The 21,232-nt window shown below is 39.7% G+C and overlaps 1 protein-coding gene across 4 annotated transcripts in view; it reads left to right on the top strand.

The window, feature by feature from the left end:
* The window catches only part of aff2 (AF4/FMR2 family, member 2), a 116,160-nt gene extending 96,316 nt beyond the window's left edge, over positions 1-19,844 (top strand). For 2 of the 4 annotated variants that reach the window (XM_049733838.2, XM_049733822.2), the window contains exons 15-26: positions 846-1,047; positions 2,557-3,621; positions 5,460-5,575; positions 7,428-7,644; positions 8,695-8,828; positions 9,318-9,381; positions 9,810-9,946; positions 10,803-10,874; positions 11,755-11,848; positions 13,786-13,838; positions 15,387-15,604; positions 17,171-19,844. In XM_049733838.2, the coding sequence (XP_049589795.1) occupies positions 846-1,047; positions 2,557-3,621; positions 5,460-5,575; positions 7,428-7,644; positions 8,695-8,828; positions 9,318-9,381; positions 9,810-9,946; positions 10,803-10,874; positions 11,755-11,848; positions 13,786-13,838; positions 15,387-15,604; positions 17,171-17,292 (2,494 nt within the window). In that variant the 3' untranslated portion in view covers positions 17,293-19,844. Of the gene's footprint in view, positions 1-842; positions 1,048-2,556; positions 3,622-5,459; positions 5,576-7,427; positions 7,645-8,694; positions 8,829-9,317; positions 9,382-9,809; positions 9,947-10,802; positions 10,875-11,754; positions 11,849-13,785; positions 13,839-15,386; positions 15,605-17,170 lie in introns of all 4 variants that reach the window. The other 2 variants (XM_049733832.2, XM_049733815.2) reach the window with 1 other exon arrangement.
* Positions 19,845-21,232: the final 1,388 nt, after the last annotated feature.

The following is a 21,232-nucleotide window of genomic DNA, read 5'->3' as shown; positions in this document are numbered from 1 at the left end:
CGTAGTGGCTTGCTCCCCTCAGGTCACCACAGCAAATCACTCACATTATTTGTATGCTACGATTTTACAATTGGTTTATTGTTTTAGATAATGCTCATGTAGCTAAATAGTATTAAACAGCATGAGGCAATAAAAACTAGACTCTCACCATAAAAAACATATATATGTATATTCATACTTGCAGTAAATACTACGAATACATATTGTTAAAACTGCAGGATTTTGAGTATCTAATCACGACTGCCACCTGCGCCCCAAAAAAGAAATGGCACACTCGTTTCTTCGCGTTGATAGTTTAGCCGTCTATTCTAAGCAGATGTGGAAAAAAAATAATAGCTTCTTTTTGTAACTCTGTGAAACAAAAAGCTAACATTAGAACGCGCATGAGAGGGCACAGGACAACTGAAACTGATTCCAGTCCGAAAATTATTTTCAGAGCCTTTCCCATTGTGAACAGCCAAAGTGTTAATTTGCTATTTATAAGATGGGTGGTTCATAAATGAAAATGAAATGAAAAAACTAGTATAAAGACATTTGGGGCCCAGGCCCGTGAAGTGGAGCTTTAACTTTGTGAAAGCATAATTTTTGGTACAGGTTAAAACTAATTAACTTTGCTTTGAGAGTACATTCCCATATTAGGCATTAAACACTCTTTACTTGCCAATCAGCATTTTCAGTGGGGGGGGGGGGGAAATATATATATATATATATATATATATATATATATATATATATATCAGCAGAAAGTGATCCACAAACGACCCAGTATAACGTCACATGGTAATTTATCACCCAAAAAAAATACCCACATTTTTTTGATTAAACTCATGCTCTTTCGTCAGTAGCCCTGCAGTGAGGGAAAAGGACCTGTACCCTCCTTCCTCCCAGGAGCATCAGAACACGTCCAGACCAAGAACCAAGCCCACCAGTGGGAAAGCAGCTCCTAGGAAAGAACCTCGTAGTTCCACCAACTCAAACAACACAGTTGCACAACCAGTAGCACTACAGCAAACCACTGTGCCAATACCTACTGTCAGTATAAACCAGGTTAGTGCAGTATGTGTCCATATGCACGTGTATTTGTGTGTCATCATGTTAAACCTCTGATCGCAACAATCACACTGTGGTTCACAGTATGCAATGAGCACTTTATCTACATAGCACCAGGCTAGCGTGGGAAGTATTCTGGTTCAATATCTCCGGGTTTTGTAGTGCAATTGAAGATAGCGTGACAATGAAATAGATGAAAAAATCAAAATGTTATTTAGTAGATCGCAAATTTATAGCACTTTCAGTAGAATTGTGTACAATCAATACTATTCTTTTCGAAATGGTTTTTGTTGTTGTTTTTAGACAAATCATAGCAAGCAAAGTAGTTGAGATTATATTTTATATCCTCTGGGTTGACTTGAGTGTGATTTGGTGCCGAAGCAAAAATCTGGAGCATCTAACAATCAAGTCATAAAAACTCACAAATGTGACGAAACACCTCAAGTAATTGTAACTCATCAAAGATCAATACAAGCACCTTTAAAAGAACACAGGAAGTAACGATCGCTTTACGCATCGCTGACAGTGCGTTGTAGACAAGCTTACCTTTTGGCATTGCTTTTGTTGCCTTTGAAAGAGAACATGAGACGACACGAGAACAATGCAAACAAAAACAGGCAGAATTTAACAGCAAATCAAATGACATGAACTCAGCAACAAGCAAACAGCAACTAATCTGTCATGCAGAAAAGGCATGACCTTGACATCTTCTACTTTTTCTGAAAAGTTTGATTCAGTTAAGCAGTCAGAGGTTCAAACCACAAACCTACATTCAATATGCCTTTAGTGTTCTCCGAAAATAACATTTCTTAAGGGAACAAACCAAGTTCAACAAATTATTTTTATTTATTCCATCAAAGGCTTGCCCTGAGTTAATGAGCATAGCTTAATTGGTTAAGGTTAGAAAGCATGTACAATTTCTACGTAGGAGGAGAAGTGGGTCAACATTTCTTAGGGAGTTTTGCAGATGGTATTTTCCACTGATACAATTTTTGTAAAGTCTGTCAACTGTTCATGGCAAGATGGTATCGCTGAATCTTAATTTGCATGTGATAGACATCATCTTGCATGTGCTCAATTGTGCGGCATGTGTGCTGTGAATATCATTGACATTCAAACACTAGCGAACCAAAACATGTTTCGTTTCACTGATCAGTAAAACACGTCTGTCTCATTTGCACTATGTCATCATTATTGAAAGCGGTAAAACTATACTGTACATTTTTTTTGACAAGTTGTACAACAGATGGCACTTTATTGATACAAACTGAAAGAAACACAAGAGGAGCATTATTTTGTGTGCTCGAATTAATGTGGTTCGCAAATTGAATGGTACAGTAGATGAGCAACATAAGTCAATAAAAGTAATAAACTCACATAACTGTGGGCTCATCATCTATCTCTCCATGATATTTAATATCTTGTTTAGTACCCAGTTGTTGAATTCTACAGACTATGACAAATCCTGATTCTTTTTTTTTTCCCATGTTATTTGTCAAATAACAGGACAAGAGAAAGCACAGAGGCCCAAGTAGCAAAATCACACCCAAGTCCAGAGAGTTTGTCGAAACAGATTCTTCCTCTTCTTCTTCGGAATGCCAGTCGGATTCAGAAGAAGTCATGAAAATCCCTGCTTTGCCGCTTCAAACGACACGTGCCGCAATTAACGCACAGCCTCAGTCCAACTCGTACACCCCCCCTCTTCCCTGTTTTGGCTCGGCCAGCGGAATGGGAAGTCTGGGAGTCTTTGGAGGCAAGGGACTTTGTGTTCGAGATGGTGGCAGTGTGACTGCCAATATGAATAGTACCACTGGTAGCATCAGCAGCAGCAATGGCACTGGGAGTAGTAGTAGTAGTAGCTATAACACACTAAACATTAACAACATAAGTGGTTCATTTAGTACCTCTGTTCCTGACCCTGGTGGGTTAGGTGGACCATGCAAGAACCTGGAGTCTATGTCACCACACTTCAGCATAGGACAAGATATGCCTCTTTCCCCACTTACGGAATACCAGGAGACACAGAGTCTATGGGTGAAAATTGATCTGAGTTTGCTAAACAGGGTGCCAGGGAAGGATTTTGGTCAAATATCTCGGGTAGGGATAATAGAACAGGATGGCATTGAAGGAAGAGGATGCGAGCGACCAGGGGAAAGGCTCATGGTGTCAGAAAGAGAGAGACAAAAACAGGGTGACAGAGAGTGGCAAGGGCTCAGGGAAAGATCCAAGTTACCCAAAGGGGAGCAGCAGAATGAAGAAAATGAACCATTAGGGCACGACGCAGAGAGGCTGTGTGGCACCAATAGATTAACAGAGAGGGACAGGCAGGCGGACAGAGAGGAGAAGGAAAGGTTCAACTTGGGAGAGAGAGACAAGGTGATGGAAAGAAGAGAAAAGGGATGTCAGGGGCTCAGGGTCATGGGCAACCCCCCTGTGCAAGAAAAGAGTCTTCCAAGGCTACCTGGGAGGACGGAGAGAGGAGAGAGTGGAGGGAAACACAGGAGGCAAGCTACCGGCGGCTTGGTGGTCCAGACAGAGAAGCACACCAGCAAGAGCAAGAGAAAACACAAGGTTAAAATTGTTTGTCTTGTACACCTTCCTACCGTAATTTTCGGACTATAGGTCGCACCGGAGTATAAGTCGCACCAGCCATAAAATGCACAATACAGTAAAAAAAAAACATATATGTCGCACCGGAGTATAAGTCGCACGTTTGGGGCAAATGTATTTGTCAAAATCCAACACCAAGAACAGACATGAACCAGCAACAACAGGCTAAACGATACGGTATGCTAACGTGACATATACACAAACGAGGAGCTGAGAATGGGCCTGAGTAACATTCAGATTTATTTAAACAAGTATTACATAAATAACACGTTTATCAAACCATCTGTGTCACTCCAATTCATTAAATCCATCGATCGTCCTTTATGTAAACAATGCCGCGTATGCGCCACATATGCGCCGCTGACGTCGGACTCGTAAGTTGCATTTCTAATTATTCCACAGACCCATATAACAATATATAAAGTATATTTCAAATAACTATCATATAACAACAATATTATCAAACCATCTGTGTCACTCCTAATAATTAAATCCATTGATCAAATTCCTCGTCCTTTATGTCAACAACGCCGCGTGCGCGCCGCACAGATCTAGTATACAACTATATTGTAGCGTTAACAAAGTACCAGGAAACACGTAGGTTTGGTAAACGGCTCTTTATTTAACAAAACAAGAGTTTAACGAGCCAACAACTACTGAACTGTAACGATGAAAATATATACAAGTTGCTACACGAAATAAAAGATATCAAATAACTATAACATAAATAAGTTTTTCAAACCTTGTCACTCCAAATCATTAAATCCTTCAAACGTGGGGCCCTTCGTCATCTTCGTCATCCCGTGATAGAATCCTTTGTCCTTATGTAAACAACCGCCGCGCTGCTGACGTCACTTGCAGGTCAAATGACAGTAATCCCTTGCTACATCGCGGTTCGTTTATCGCGGTTTCACTACATCACGGATTTTTGAATTTTAAAAAATTTGCGAAAAAATTCACATATAAGTCGCTCCTGAGTATAAGTCGCCCCCCCACCCAAACTATGAAAAAAAACGCGACTTATAGTCCGAAAATTACGGTAATTTTTATTTGCTCATCCTATAAGCAATGTTTTTTTTGATGAAAAATTACAAACAAGGCACCAACCACTGCGAGCTAAATACCATGAAAACTAGAGTTTCTTCAATATTGCTCTCTGATTACCTGTAATTTATCCTCGTTTTGCAATGTTGTAGGTATTACAGACAACACAATGTATTTGGGAGTAACAACCACATAACTAAAATCTAATTTTAACTCATTCACTGCCATTGACAACTATAGATGTCAAAGATCCATTTTAACAGAGCTGGCTGTGGATGAGTTGATTACCAAGCAGATGCAACAGCATAGCTGAACAAAATTGGTGTCACCTCACACGTTAGTATCTTGGTGAACTATCACAAGTTCACATTTCCTTCACCGCACAAGAGAAAAATCTTAATAACCGACCTGCACGTGATCCCCAAAAAATCTGAAACTTCACAGTATATAAATAGTCGTGACCTGAAGACGTCGACATGATAATACTCTCTTATACCTATAGCCTATATAGGTGGCAAATATAAATCTCTTTTTTAACACTTTGTACTGTTAGTCATTTATTTATTTTGTTGTTTATTTATTTATTTAGCCTTCACAGAGAATTATATTATGATGGCCATGTGAGGTGGGGCGGTGCCCTAACACCATTTCTTGACCAGCCGCCACTGACCTTGGCTATAAATGTACCTTCTCTTGCTAGTGCACAATCCCTGTCGCCCTTTTAAACTCATTTTTGGTTTTCTTTCTATTGCCAGTTGGACCACATGGAGCCATCCGGCAACAACAATAAAAAACTACAACTGGGCAAAGACTGTCAGCTCCTTCCACCTTGTATCTCTCCAATACACAACCACAAAAACAACTCTGTGGAGTAAGTACAGTACTGTGCTGTAACGATGATGAGTCAGTATATTCCATATGTACAATATGTTGAACAATGAAGAGGCATGCATTTGGGTAGATTGAGAGAAGACTTTGCAAAACTTGCAGCTGTCACAACCTCCATTCTCCTTGGTCAATTTTGCCCCATAGCACCATTCAAACTCATGCCAAGTGCTTACACCCAACTCATCACTAAAGACTTAAAGAGGATACAAATTTTAAATGTCTTCAAAACAATAAACTACAGAGAGATTTCAATTAATGTTAAATAAAGCAATAGAAACTTCAATGTGACACTATTGACATGCAACATGCCCTCTTTGAATTTCTGAAAACAGATGTAGCCGACAGTCTCATCGCATAAAAGTCAATGTGGTGTCTACTGAGATTTACTAAGCATCTCATCACAAACACAGATTATATGGCAAGGGAGAAGGGAGGGAATGTCAGGGTGACCTGGAGTTGAACCTTCAACATTGGGCACCAGACGTCTCAGTGTGTAGATCGTCTGTATTTCACCCAAGAGGCTTTTTATAGTAGCGGTAAACTGGCTGATGTGATTACCCGACTCAGAGCCTTTCACCATTCTCTAATCTGAGACTTGACAGATTATCACCGCTCAGTCGGTGAAATCATAACGCTATAAATTAATGACTGAAAACGAGAGTTTCGCAAAAGCGGCTTTGCAATTTCAAGTAACGTTCCATAAACTGCAGAAGAATATTTGGCAGATATCATGTGGTCATTTTGTGCTTTAACATTGGTAGTTGTCACCCTAAAATATCCAGAAGTGCCATGGAAAACACACACATACCAGCATTCATTTAGAAACAACACACAAACATGCATATTAGCATATTCATGCACATTGCTAGCATCCATTATTCGGTACACACACAAACATACACAGCCATAACACACAGGCAAACACACTCAGCCACTAATTAGTTTTGTCTCCGAGGTTTTGTATATTATCACTAATGTCTAGGCCTGCGGTGCTGTTGTGCAAGCTCAGCAACTTTTGCATTGCATCACCCCCCCCCAAGAGCTTGAGGGAAGAGGAAAAACATCCCAAATATTATCTATGATGTTGCAAACAATATGAGTCACAGGAGCTTCAAAAAGGCAACTGAGGGATTAATCATCCGTGTTCCATCAAGAAAGATCAAGAAAGGACCACTTTTAACTTATGGTCGATGGATCAGCACTGCACAGAAAGTATTTAGGAGGTTGATGTTGCTGTCCATGTTTTGAATAGATTTGGAGGACAAAATGTTGTCAAAATTGCCATTAGTGAAATCAATCACAAGTATATTTATTCAAACATTGTGTTTGTTCACAAACATTGGTAAATGCTCCCAGCTGGCAACAAGGCTAGGCAGAGTGTGACAAACAGATTAGGAAATTCAACCATGTTAAAGCTTGGAACTCCTCGTTTCCAACAGGTACGCTTGCATTTATTCTTGTCAATTGAATCTTTCCAATACATGTAATGTATGCAATGCATGTACTAAATCAGTTCAAGATCACTGGGAAATCCACGGTAGGTTGATTTTGGGTGAAGTTGTGCACATGGGAACACAACAATGTTCGTGGTGGAGCGTGTGTCGATTTGACAAAAAAGAAAATGATTGAATGACTCATACTCATTCCCGGCTGCTTACCTGAGTTGGTGCCGTCCTATTGTGTAAAAACAAAAATGTGTTCTTTCTGAAATGAAATTAACATCAAGGCATTATGTACAGAAAGCATATTTTGATGCAAAAAGCTCAAACGTTAGGGCAGGCTTGACTGGTACTATTGCATTTTTAAGTGTGTGTACATGTGTGTGTGTTATTTAGATCTCTAAACAGGAAACAGTCCCGGCGGCAAGATGAGAAGCTCCTTCCTCCACTACTATCCCCCCTTTCTGAAGAACCCCCTCATAAACGTACTTGTGAGAACAGTTCATCTCTCAGCCAGGATGGCGGCGCCACTTGCCCCGTGTCCTCCTCCACGCACCGACACAGGAGAGGAGATAGCAGAGGATTATCACATGCCAGAAATGTTGCAACTAGTGTAAGTCCTAAAATGTGTCAGATTACCAACATCCTATTAGTTGTTTATGACACGTAATTGAACGGATCATGAACAATGAATGATAAAAATGTGTCCAGAGCTGATCAGAAAAACCATCATCATCAATGGAATATTTTTGATTCTGTGATTCTAGTTTTCATTTTTTTTATTGATTTGAAGTAACTCCTAATTCCTTAAATTCATTTAATGTGTTGAAAAGCTATAAATTATAGCTTTAAATAGTTTTACATTCATATAGTATGATAGCGGATGATGTACGTATATTTATATCTTTTAACTCGGAGTGGGAATTTCACAATACCTCACAATCCATCATTAATTGTGATATTTCACAAAAAGATTATAAAACAAAGAAAGAAAAAGAGGGCGACGCAGCAGTATTGACAGTTTTCTTGGTCTGGCCACCTCCTCAATACAACACAGCACTTTCTTGGTCAGATTCTGACAAACATGAGTCATTCTTGAATTTTCCAGGGTCAATGCTGACGGAGGGTAAATAAATAAATATATCCGACATCTCAATGTCAAATGAAGAAGTGGGTGGGGCTGACACACTTGCTTTTTTGTTTTGGTTTGTTTTTTGTTGTGTTTTTAAGGGTCGCATTGAGGTAAAAACAAATAAGAAAAGATACATTTCCATCCACAGGCAAGCCATCTGGCATATCACTAAATAGCACTTGGTAGGTACAAGGTCAATGACTTGACGGTACATCACTTCCCAACATGGCGCCGGGTTTTAAAATAAACCAGGGCTATTATTTTGGCAAATACAAGATTGGACAAAAATGTGGGCCATCCGAAGCTTTAAGCTTTAGGTCGTGAAATATTTTGGAAGCAGACTTTTGCTAGCAAAAGCATACAATATCAATATTATTATGTGTGAATGAGCAGCATCTGTCCACTATGTTGTTGACAAGTTTATTCACTAATGGCAGCTTCAAATACATTACAGTATGTTCACTCTTATGTTTTTTGATTGTGTAATTTTCTCCTAATATATACATAAAAGCTGGTCTTCCACTTCTACAGCTAACAGATCATCATAACAAGAAGCCCTGTGGAGACAGTTTCCATGCCAACGGACAGTCCAACTCAGATGCGTGGCCAGAAACACTGACAGAACCTGCAGAACCTCCCAGACCAAGACTGTCCTTTACTGACACGTATGTACAAGCATAGTGATTGTTACAGTAGACAACCCAAACACAGTAATTAACATAATTACTTTTTTTTTTATCCTGGACTCTTCTGATTCCCTTTGTTACCATTGAAATTTCTGTAGTAGGTGACTCATATGATTAAATTGCAATGCTTAGTCAGTTCGAAACTAAAATAATTAAGTCATCTAGGACAGAGCAGATACTCCACAGAAAGCTTAACCAATGTAAAAAAAAAAAAAAAAAAAAAAAAAAAAGCACACAGTGTTTTCCCTGGAGTCTGCTCTGTCTTAACCATTAGCTTCCCGTATTCAGTTAGAAAGCACCATGTGACCCTGCCTGAGTTACGTTTGGTCCCACTATGTAGACTTTTTTATTATTTTTTTATACTTTTTTTACTTCAACACGAAAGACAGTTTGTTTTTAGGGTGAATGACTTTTTCTAGCCACACATACTATTTATTCCTCTTTATATGTCCTGTGTGCTCTATCCAGTGTCCATAGTGCAGACTACTATATGCAGGAAGCCAAAAGGCTCAAGCACAAGGCTGATGCTTTGGTAAGTTCATCTGCAATCACTACTGGATAAAAATCTTACAGACACACACACACAAACACACACACAATAACACTTACACAAACTGCTTCATGCTGGAAGATAGCACCGCAAAGATGGAATGGAAATTATTTGAAAGCACACAGAATGGGCTGACTACTGGTAATAATGAGAGTACTAGCTTGGTTTTGTGTATTGTTGCTTCAAGGACTGTAATATACAATTTAATTGCTCCATTATATAGCCATGTGATCATTGCACTCAAGGACTGATGATGCCTGCTACATTATCCAAATAATTACCTGACTGCTGTAAACAATGATGTGACCTATTATTTACCTTAAATGTATGCACAGTTTCCTCAGCTTTATCAACAGATTTGTGTAGGTGTCTTATTGTATTTTTCTCCTACGTGCTTTCTCTGTGTGTAGATGGACAAATTTGGTAAAGCAGTCAACTACGCAGACGGCGCCCTCTCTTTCATTGAGTGTGGAAATGCTATGGAGCGTGATCCTCTTGAGGCCAAATCTCCATACACAATGTATTCGGAAACCGTCGAGTTAATCAGGTATGGATGATACGTCGTGTTAAGAAGTCAAATTGATTAAAAGAAACACAGAATGGGTTGCTGTCGTGTTTTGAACCTTTAATAACTGCCAGTGTATGAAGTCATGGAGACTACTTCTCAGACAGCAGATAAGTCGAACACGGAGACTCTTAACTGAAGGACTCGAGTTCAAGCTCATCCATCCTACAGAAGTGTCCTTGGGCAAGACACTTCAGGGCTGCGAGTATGCACCTTTGGTCTCCGAGTGAAGGGAATCGGAGGAAGGACGCACATTTTCCTCAAGATCAATAAAGCATAAATAGCCAAGTCGTTTTCCTTGATTCTCCTGTCACTGCGGAGTTTCATAAGACTGATTAACCATTTCAGAAAATGATGGTCCAGAGCTGATTAGGTCACTGAGGGCGAAAGGCAAAATATGACCCTTGTAGCTCTGTTTTTTGGAGAAAAAATACCAATAGCCAAATGTGGCCTTTGAAAATATATCCTTCTACAGTGTAAAAATCGTCTGTGTCCGAATTTGTATCAAACCTGAAGGAATGGTGTGGTACTGCACATTTACTAAGGAGCAGCACGGGAGGTCAGGTTTTTAAATCACGATTCACGGCAATGCTTATTCTGCTCATGCTTTTCCTTTTACTTTCAAAACAAAACATGCATGTTTGGTCAATTTGTTCAGGGGTGTGAATGGTTGGGGGTGTGTGTGTGTGAGTCCTGCGATTAACAAATGTGTACCCTCTCTCTAAATTCTGGCATAGGCTCCCTCGACCCTAATGAGGAAAGACGCGATAAAAAATTTATCAATAGATATTTACTTCTCTCTCTCTCTGTGTTTATCCCCTTTACACTGTTTCTTTAGGTATGCCATGAGGTTGAAGAACTTCACCAGCCACTCAGCCACCATAGCTGAGAAGAAACTTGCCGTGTTATGGTATGATTATTTTTTTTTTTATGATGGAACAGTCCAACCTTGATGTTAGTTCAATAAAACAATCATATGCTATTGTTTTAGCAAACAAGTGGTTAGTGGTTTACTCAACCGTCTTTGGTGGAGATAGTTTTGGTTTTGGCAGCCCGGATAGACTCCAGGACCAATACTTAGGGGGCACAGTGCGATGCCTGTGGTGGTGGTGGTGGGAGGGGGGGACGATCCCAGGGAACAAGTTAATCAGTATACAATGTTATGTAGAGGTGTACTTACAATTTCAATTGTATAGGCAAACTAGTTGTAGTCACTGATGAGAGTTGGAGGGGTATGGAAGAGTTTCTTCCTCCTGAGGGGGCATAACAGAAAAGAATTTAGATGCCCATGCAAAGCAAAAATCTGTGTGTAATCTGAAGCACATTTTAAATGCATGGAAGGGAAAAAATACTCCATACCCTCTAATAATTATTTTCCATGACTGCAGTTTCCTTCCTCTCTTTTCTCGCTGAATTCTCCTGAGTCTGTTTTCCAAGGGCCCACAATGGAAACTTGCCAGATGGATATTTGAAATTACAAATGTGCATTTTGCAATTCTATTAGCCTTACAAGGTTATGTCCTTGTATGTTTGGTTTTTCACCTGTGGTCTTCTTTCTTGCTCTTTCTGTTAGGGGAAAAACATGAAGGATGATCAGAAAAACACATTCTGAGTTTTTGCCTTTGGTGTATTTAATAGGTGCTCATCAGACTATGTCAGGACATGTATAAAATATCTGACTGTATTTCTTTTTTTTTTTTTTAAATGACATGAAGATAATGCAGTATTGAAGATGAGGCTTTTATGGTGTATTTGTATTCATCTGTCTTCTAATGGTTTTGTTTCCATAGTAACCGCTGTCTGTCGCTGCTGTATCTGCGGATGTTCCATTTGAAGAAAGACCATGCTGTCAAGTACTCCCGTTCGCTGATGGAGTATTTTAAGGTAAAACACAGGCAAGGGCACGCACACACCACACACACACACAGGCAAGGGCACGCACACACCACACACACACACACATACACACACACACACACTAAAATGGTGACTTTACTTTCTCACTCCATGAGTGTAAAACATGCAAAGCCAATTACAACACATTCCATATTCGTTTTCATGGTGCTGTGCATTAATTTTGCATGGCATTATTAAAATCCATGCTTTCTCTTTGATATTAACGCATTAATTAGCTCCATCAATCATCAGAGAGGATTGTTGAGTTTAATGTACTTGTGTTGATTAATTATGTGTAGTTTAATTAATTACTGAGGATGTCATTATCACAGTGCCGCATATGCAGTGATGGGATTGGATTTCTGAGAGTAAAAGCAATGGGAATTTGTGGGCGCTGTGTGTGTGTGTGCGTGCGTGCGTGCGTGCGTGCGTGCGTGCGTGCGTGCGTGCGTGCGTGCGTGCGTGCGTGCGTGCGTGCGTGTCCGTGTGCGTGTGCATGCATGTGGTACTCAGACTATGTCGATACACATTATGTTTTGAAGAGACGGACGAACCAATCAAACCACAGTGTAACGCAGGGGTGTCAAACTTATTTTTGTCGTGGGCCGCATCATAGTCATAGTTTCCTTTGGAGGGCCATTATGACTGTCAGCCCAAATAAATGTATGAACACCTCATATTATATATAGTATAGAACTGGTTTTGAAATTAGAGACTAGTAAGAACTCTTCAGATTTTTTGGAAGATGAATGGAAATAAAAATTGCCAGAAATATCTCTATTTTTTTTAAAAGTGACGACAATTTGCAATGTTAGGATTAACACAAAGTCGATGCACAATTTGTCTTTGTGGACCAAATACAATTAGACTGCGGTTCCAAAGTTTGACACCCCTGGTGTAACAGATGAAAAGAGTCTTACTACTGATGTATTATATATTTTAAACGGAACAGTCGTAACATAGTTCAGGTCCTTCTTAGAAAAAGAAGTTACTTTGTGACCTTTGGAAGTTTTGGATCTCATCAAATGGACATGAGTTGTGGGGTCCCTCAAGGGTTAGTTCTTGGAACCCTTTTGTTAAGTTTGTACTTGTTAACTTTGGATCAAATGCTTCAGATTACCAGTGTTGGTTTTCATGGCTATATGGATAACACATAGTGTCCTCAATTGACAGCAGTTCAATTAGTGTGTTGTGTCTGTGTCTAGAGCAAATTAACAAGTGCATGAACCAACATTTTCTTCAGCTATAGTATTGAAAAAAATTGGTAATTATTTGTTTTCAGCATTAAAGAAAAGAGGATTGCTGTTAGAAAACACCTTCAGACTTCATCTGAAATCTTGGGACGCTAATAGACATATCAAGTCAATCATCAAAACTGCCTTTTAAAATGAAAAATTTATCTGGATTAATGGATTGCATGCTCCAAATCTTTTGCCTGGACTCCTTCAAAAGAGCATCAAACAGCTGCAGCTCATTCAGAACGCTGCAGCTTGGGTTCTGACCAGAACAAAGAAATCAGAGCATCTCCAATCCTAAAGGCTTTTTTTACACTGTTGAATATATTTTAAAATTCGGCTACTGATCAATAGATCACTGAATAGTTTGGGTCCTGAGTGCATTAAAGAAATGCTGATTGAATATAAAATATTTAGTCCACGTGTAAATTCTTTTAAATCCAGGCTAAAAACATGTTCCCATACTGTTGATTATAAAGAAAATTGGTTACAAATAAAACAGATGTGTTAAATACGGAAAGATCACTCTCACACACTCATACTGCTCACTCGAAGCACAATATGGTACCTCATGCCAAAGAACTTTGAGCATCTGAAAAATAATTGAAAAGATAACGTTACTGTGCTACTACTCAAAGTCTTAAAAGTATACTTCCATTTAGCTTTTCCTGTGTCTCCTTGTAAAACCAGAACTCGACCAAGAGCTCCCATCAAGCACCCTCTCCCTGGAGGACAAATGGAAAGTGAGTACCTGCTTGCTCTCACATACAATAGATAATTTTGAATTCAGAATTCACTAGAGCTCCGCTGCCGCCCTGGCGTCTTTAGCAATCTTGTAGACAAACAAACAAAAGTAAAGAAAGAGATTGATTTGCTGTAGATGTGAGCAGGAGAAGACTAGAGGGGTTGTTGAGCGCTGGCTGAGGTGAGATGGAGTGGGTGGTGATAGATCGAGGGGAGGCATGGCGGCGCTGTGGATGTGAAACTAATGAGTTTGAACAGCTCTGACGCTGCATAACAGCAGGACTGGCCTTCAGCACGTGTGCAGGGATGTGCGCGCAGCTCAGAAGGCGCAAGTCTGTAGATTAGCGAGGGCCATAATCGTCGTCACTGTCAGAACCACGCAGCCACTGTGGGAGATTTTTTTAATTTGTTAATGTTACTTTGCTCTACAAGCAACACACCATCTTACTTTTCTATGTTTATTAATGTAGTATTTGTTACTAGAGATGGGAAAGACGTTGCAGTGGATTAGGGAAGGGAATTCAGACGCAGTGGGACTCATTTTTCAAAAAAAGACTAAAGACCCACTTTTTTACTCTGGCCTATAGCTAAATATTGTTTTATTACTTTTATGTATTTTTACTAGTCTCTGATTGTTTTAGTCTTACTTTGAGATTTGGTGCCAAACGTAAACTGCATTATAAAATGAATTATTATTATTATTATTATTATTATTATTATTATTATTATTATTATTATTATTATTATTATTGTTATTATCAGCCTTGGAATTTCATGGCTCAGACCAGCCCACTTTAGTTCATATTGTGTGAACTAACAAAAGTGGCCTGACTGACCGCAGTACAGTAAGTGGACCTAAGAGTCATTGAAAAACAAAAATAGATGCAGCCCTTTCACATTTGCATTTCAATACCTCTCTTTTAAATTGTCCATATCTGCAATTTTAACGGTGAATTTTTGTGTGTCTAGAGCCAGGAGTGTGTGGTATGGATACCACTAGTGGTGCAAGGACTCTCTCTCGAGCAGTATCAAAAGAATAACTGAATTTAATGTTCAAACTGTGAAACTTATAGTTGCCTTAATCTTTTTCTCAACGTAATACAAACAGGTGGGATACACCCTGTATTGGTCATCCACAGGGAACATACAAACAGTTAGTTATTCAGACTCATGTTTGATGCCCTGTGGACGATGTAGACACTTCAATTAACCTGACAGGTTGGGAATAATTGCATGAAGATTCCACATCTTAGAACAGTGAGGCGGACGTGCTAACAATATGTCCACTGTGACACTCTCTGTTTTTCCCAAATGTGATTGGCGGGTTTGAGGCCTGGGTTCTGTGCAAGTTCTTCCTCACCTAAGCATTCCTAGATAACTTTAGGCGCTTTGCTTTTAGGCTAGGCTAGAAAATCGCTTTCCCCATTAAACAGCCAGCATGTAGCATTTGGTTGACAGACGGAACTACACACGTTAAGATTCTCGTTTCAGTTCATTACGTTTAAGTCTCACGGGCTTACGCGGGCCTAACACTCTGTGTATTCTAGGATCAACGGAACTCCGTCTCCACTCTCTCTCAGCCTCTCCCCAGCCAGCGGCGGCATTGGGGGAGGAATATCGGGAGGTGCAACAAATTCGTCAGGCAGCATAACTATTCCGCAACGCATCCACCACATGGCGGCCAGTCATGTAAACATCACTAACAACATCCTACGCAGCTATGAGCACTGGGAGACTGCAGACAGATTGGCCACTGGTAGTCAAGGTAGGGAAATGAAATCATATCATCATTGTAAGGTCTGTTTTGTTTTAATGCAATTACTTAATCTTGTATCATGTTGGTGCCCACTGGGTTATTCTAAAATATTGGGGCATTGTGATTTCCCAGGACTGTTATAGAATTGATTGTTTGAAAAAGAAAACACTTGCAGAAATTTATTGAAATAAAGTGTTAATGTTTATCACCTAGGTAATTATTGTTCTGGCTAGTGCGTTGAGAGTATATCTCCTATGTATTTGCCAGTCTTTTTTTTTTTCACATTGGCAACTCCACGTTTCTGTATTTTATGAAATTGTGTGCGTCTGTAAATGAATAAAAAAGGACCCAAAGCTTTTGACAACAGTTTAAACAATTTGGTTTGCAAATCAGTTCGCATGTGTCTCGCCGATTCACAAGCGCTCGCAAAACTTTTTCTCCTTCATTATTGAAGCGTGGGTGGGTACACTAGCGCTAATGATAGACAGGAAGGTAGCGCGTATAGTTGTGCCGGCTCACAGCTATCATCGTCAGAGCTATTTTTGTCGTTTCATTCCTTGTTTATGAACAGGTCGACAAACATTCACTATGCCCACCAGATACTTAAACAAACTGGCGAACACACCAGATATCCGTTTTGAGTGCGAGAATTGTCAATAAGCCAGATAACTAGTTGTTTGTGTTGTGTATGCATTTACTGAAGTAATTTTTTTTCGCAGCTTATTTATATAAGAAATTACATTCTACATTTCAATGATCAAGTGTTTTATATTTTTGTTAATTGAAAGATAATTGCTCTTTTTTCTAATATCATCAATGGCATAAAAGACAAACCTTATTATCGTTTGGCGTGACAATTTCACAATTTCTTTTTTATGTTGGTCTCCACCTCTTCCTTCTTACAATGAGCCAAGCCAGGGCTTTCTTTTGCGACAATGAAACATACTTATTTATCTTGTCAAGGTGCGGCCTCATCCAAACCAGGGGAAAAATTCTCAGTTTTTATTTTCTGGTGCTTGTACATCAGCACGTCTAAACCAGGGGCGCCATTATTATTCCATGCTGCCGTTCCCTGCAATGTGAAAAGGACTTTACAATTGACGGTTGCCACAAGATGATTTAAGTCTGACTGAAGCTCTAAAAATCACTTCAACAGAGTTCATTGGTACCAAGATGCCCCGAGATGTGCAACTTTCGTCTAAACGAAGCATCTTAAATCACTTTAACGTAGTTCATTAGCACCAACTTGCCACGAGATGGCCTTCAAACAAGAAAAGCAAACTAATAAGTCATGGGTTCCAAATCTTAAAATAGGTGCATTTGCAAATGCCAAACTGTGATAAAACGGGTGTGGACTGTATCACCAATATACATTGTGTTTTTTTTAATGTATTGTTTCCCATTAGATGTTGTAGATACATAATCCCTTCACTTTAGGTTTCACAGACATCAGCCCCATTATTGCTAACAGTCTCAGTGCTCTTGTGTTGTTTGCTAATCTTCTCAGCTGTGGCAGTGAAGAACCTCAAGTGTATTTGAATGTTTCAACTGGAGTGTCTCCTTGTCTCCCTGCAGAGTTCTTCCAGGAGCTTGACTCTGTGATAGAGCCTTTGAGTCAGCAGAGCGGCATGACCGAGCTGGTCCGTTACATCAGACAGGGACTGCACTGGCTTCGCATCGAGGCTCACCTGCTGTAAGCGCTGGACCGGAGCCAGCTATAAAAAAGGAAAATCATAAAATGGGCCTGGGAGCTAGAACTGGGATCAGGGAGATGACACACACAATGACGCTTTTGTCCCTGGTGGGGTCCTTCATATGACACAACATGCAATCGTAATATAATGGCATTGACTTCCTGGATTAATTGGGCAAAAATCAATCCGCACTTAGGAATTAACAGTAACTACATCCTTTGAATGTGACTCACTGAGTGCATATTAGCATAATTAAAATTATGTGCCTCTTTGGAGAGACAACAATTATACTCGGTTTAAATTCCTCCCTGAATAGAAATATAAGTTAGATGTATTTTTAATAAGATGGGGTTGTTTTTAAAAGGGAAATGTTCAACCTGATTGTAATTAAAGAGGATGACTCTTGGAAGGAAGCTCTATAGAGGCTCCAAGAAACATGCTGTCTGATATTGATCCAGCTGCTAAAGTACTTGTCTGGTACACCAATTAGACAAGGAGCATGCAGGTAATGGCAAGCTCTTGTATAAACATTACAAATAATTTATTAACAGGAGAACACAAGACTAACATCCGTCACCTTAACGTGCCAGTCTTGTTAAGAATCTAAATTCTCCTGTGGCTATTTATTGTTCATTGTGTGATCGTGTCATTTACTTTGTATTTTGTTATATTCAAAATTAAAGAAATCTGGTTGCATTTTCAGCAATTTAAGTGACCATTGCTGCTGTTCTATACACAGTTAATCTGCAGCTTTATTTCAGCACTTTTATGATTTACTTACAATTGTACTAAAAATACAGTATTTGAAGTTGACAGTGGTTTTTGTTGCCACTGTCTGAGTAGATCGCATATTTGCATACTTATATTTACTATGTCGATTGCCTTTGCACTAAATCCTGACCATAATCGTTTGGTTGCAATGCCTCTTAATTTTGTTTTTCTCATTTCTTTTAGTAATTTACGTCATTATTGTTCCTAAATGCTAAGCATTTTTTTTGTTTTTAGTGCTGGAAAACTCAATACATGAACCAAAAATCCAATCTAACCAGTGGAGATAATCAGTATTTGCTTGGGACCTTACTGTCATTGTTCTTAGTCAGGGATTTTCAACTGGTTTTGTCCAAGGGACCACCATTATAATCAAGAAGCAACTCGGGGACCACTGCTTTGGTGGAATATTATTTGATTTTCCACTCAAGGAGTATAGACCTATACAGGTTGTTTATTTGCATCTGTATGTCTATTTTGGCAATCTCAGCTACATTTGACATAATTTGGATGGGTAAATGAATAACATTTCCAATTACGCGGACCGCTAGCAATACCGCCACGAACCACTCAAAGGCCGTGGACCACCGGTTGACAATCCCTGTTCTAAATGAAATATTTCACCAAAGAATAATCAGACTACCGATCCCAGCACACAAAGAATGGCACATTTTGGTATCCCTTGAGTTCCTTCTAGGCCTTACCAGTTCTTTTCAGAGACGTTGGCTCAGTTCTGGCTCCCACGGTAACCCAGCAACCTAGCTAACTGTCCAAGGTTGGCTATAAAATATAAGACCTTTCCAATCCCACCAAAAGACTGTGCAACAATGGCAACCTTGCACAATATTGAATCCGATCAACTCGCCACAGGACATTTTGGTCGTTTGTTGTGTGTTGTTGTGCGTATACGTGTACAGCTGATTGTGTCGAGTCTTTGAAAAATGACTGGACAACAGTGACAACAGTGTTTGTGCTCCACAATATAGGGACAGTGACTCCTGCAAACAGTGATGTTGTTGTGTTATTGTTGTTGTGGTTGTTTATGTCAGTTCGAAGTGACCAGATGATTGAATGATGTGAAACAAGATATTGAACATCTATACTCTGTCATGCGTGTGTGTGTGCGTGTGCGTGTGCGTGTGCGTGCGTGCGTGCGTGCGTGCGTGCGTGCGTGCGTGCGTGCGTGCGTGCGTGCGTGTGAGTAAGTGAGTGAGAGAGGTGTGACTTTGTTTACGGTCGCATTCGCACGGCAACAAGTCCTCCACATGAGAACTTAAAAAAAAAAACATGAACACTTTCCACCTGTGCTGATTCTTTTTCATTGATTTTCATCGTATTTATTTTTAGTCGTCGTGGTCTCCCTAAATCCGGCTCATCAAGAATGAGTGCTTTGGTTTTCAATCATGTAACCACTGCTGAATGTGTATGTAAGACAATGCAGATGTGGAAAGAACATTTGACAAAAAAGGAAAAAAAACTTAAGTGCCTCTATTCGTGTCCAGTGGGAATTGCTCTATTTATTTAAGAACAAATAAAGAATCTAAATGATTTTCCATACCATATTGGTACAAATATGAGATTGTTTTTTGTAAAATCAAATGTTTCCATAAGCTTTTTACTAGCATTTACTGTATGATGACAGTGGGGGTTGGTTCGGCTTTAAGGAAAATATGTGATTCCAAGTGTCAAGTTTCCATTGTTCTTTTTCTTGATGTTTTGAGGGTTCGTCTCAAATGCCTGATATGAAAAACGTTGCATGCAATAAATGGTAGCGTCAGACCAACAAAGACTTGTGTCCTGTGTCTCAAAGTGATGGGAAGTCCTGTTTGAACAAGTGTGCTATTAATACAGCAGCACCATTTATTAAATATGTAACTTCAGAACTGTGCCTTGTTTCTTATTTTCTTTGCTGTTTTATAGTGGTTGATTTATTGTTATAATCCAGGAATGTTTTCTTTTTTTGTTTGATCACAGTTGATATAGTACTTAAAAACCAAAGCCACACATTAACTTATTTGAAAACTATCGACTAAAGGAGAGCTTACGCCTTTTGGCAACCCGTGTCAAGAAGGGTTTTTCTTTTTAGTTCAGATAACTTACTTTAACCAGGATTCCTTGATAGCATGGCCAAATGTAGAACATTTGGAGTGTTTGCCAGTAAGTTCTTGTCAGAGGCACTGCCTTCTTTAAAAATGGCATTTAAACTGCCAGAAACTAGTCAAAGTCAAAATGGCGCCTTGTTTACATCCAGTGTAATAAAACAACCAAGTACTTTTTTTTGTTGGCTTTTTCTAAAAATCTGCCTGCGAGTGGGCTCTTACCTTTTTAGCCCAAAGACATCTAACAATGGGGCTGATGTACATAATAACCACCCCCAACTCCACTTTCTCCACCTCTGATCAAGCTGAAAGACAGCGGAAACACCCGCATACCACATGGATGTGACGCCCCTGTGCACATGTTGCATTTATTTTCCAGTCATTACTTACACACTGTAAAGTAGCACATGATGTTTAAAAAAATGTGCGAGTTATACACAGTCAAGTTTAACAAGTGGAGAAAATGTGACTTTGACAGTTATAAAACTTATTAGGCCTTCCTTTTTTGGCACACTAAAGTGTGATGCCAAAAGCAATGTGGTGCCTTGGATTGATGCACGGTGACACACTGGTTAGCTCGTCGCCCGACGGCTGCTGGGATGGGCTCCAGCACGACAAACGGTCCAGCGAATGGATGGATGGTTCAGAGCATTTTAGTAGTTCATAAACTAGTAGTAGTTTATGAATGCCGATCGCTCATATTACTTTTTCCAGTTTCTTCCCAGCACTTTTATGTATGTTATATAGTATATCGATCCATCCATTGTGTGACCTGCTTGTCCTTAGGTGGGTTGCAGGGGTGCTGGAGTCTATCCCAGCTGACTATGGGCAGTAGGGGGACATCCTGAACTGGTTGCCAGTGGCAGGGCACAGACGAGCAACCATTCGCACTCGTACTTTCAATCCGTCTACCATGTTTTTAGCATATGGGAGCAACCCGGAGTTCCCCGAAGAACCCAACATAGCCACGGGGGAAACATGCAAACTCCACACAGGAAGGCTGGCGTCATAATCAAACACTGTGAGACTGACATGCTATTTAACCAGTGCACCTCTGTATATATGTATATAGAATA

The sequence above is a fragment of the Syngnathus scovelli genome, chromosome 1, assembly GCF_024217435.2.
Source record: "Syngnathus scovelli strain Florida chromosome 1, RoL_Ssco_1.2, whole genome shotgun sequence".
Classification (NCBI taxonomy): domain Eukaryota; kingdom Metazoa; phylum Chordata; class Actinopteri; order Syngnathiformes; family Syngnathidae; genus Syngnathus; species Syngnathus scovelli.
Note: the sequence above shows the minus strand (reverse complement) of the source record. Positions and strands in the feature narration are given on the sequence as shown.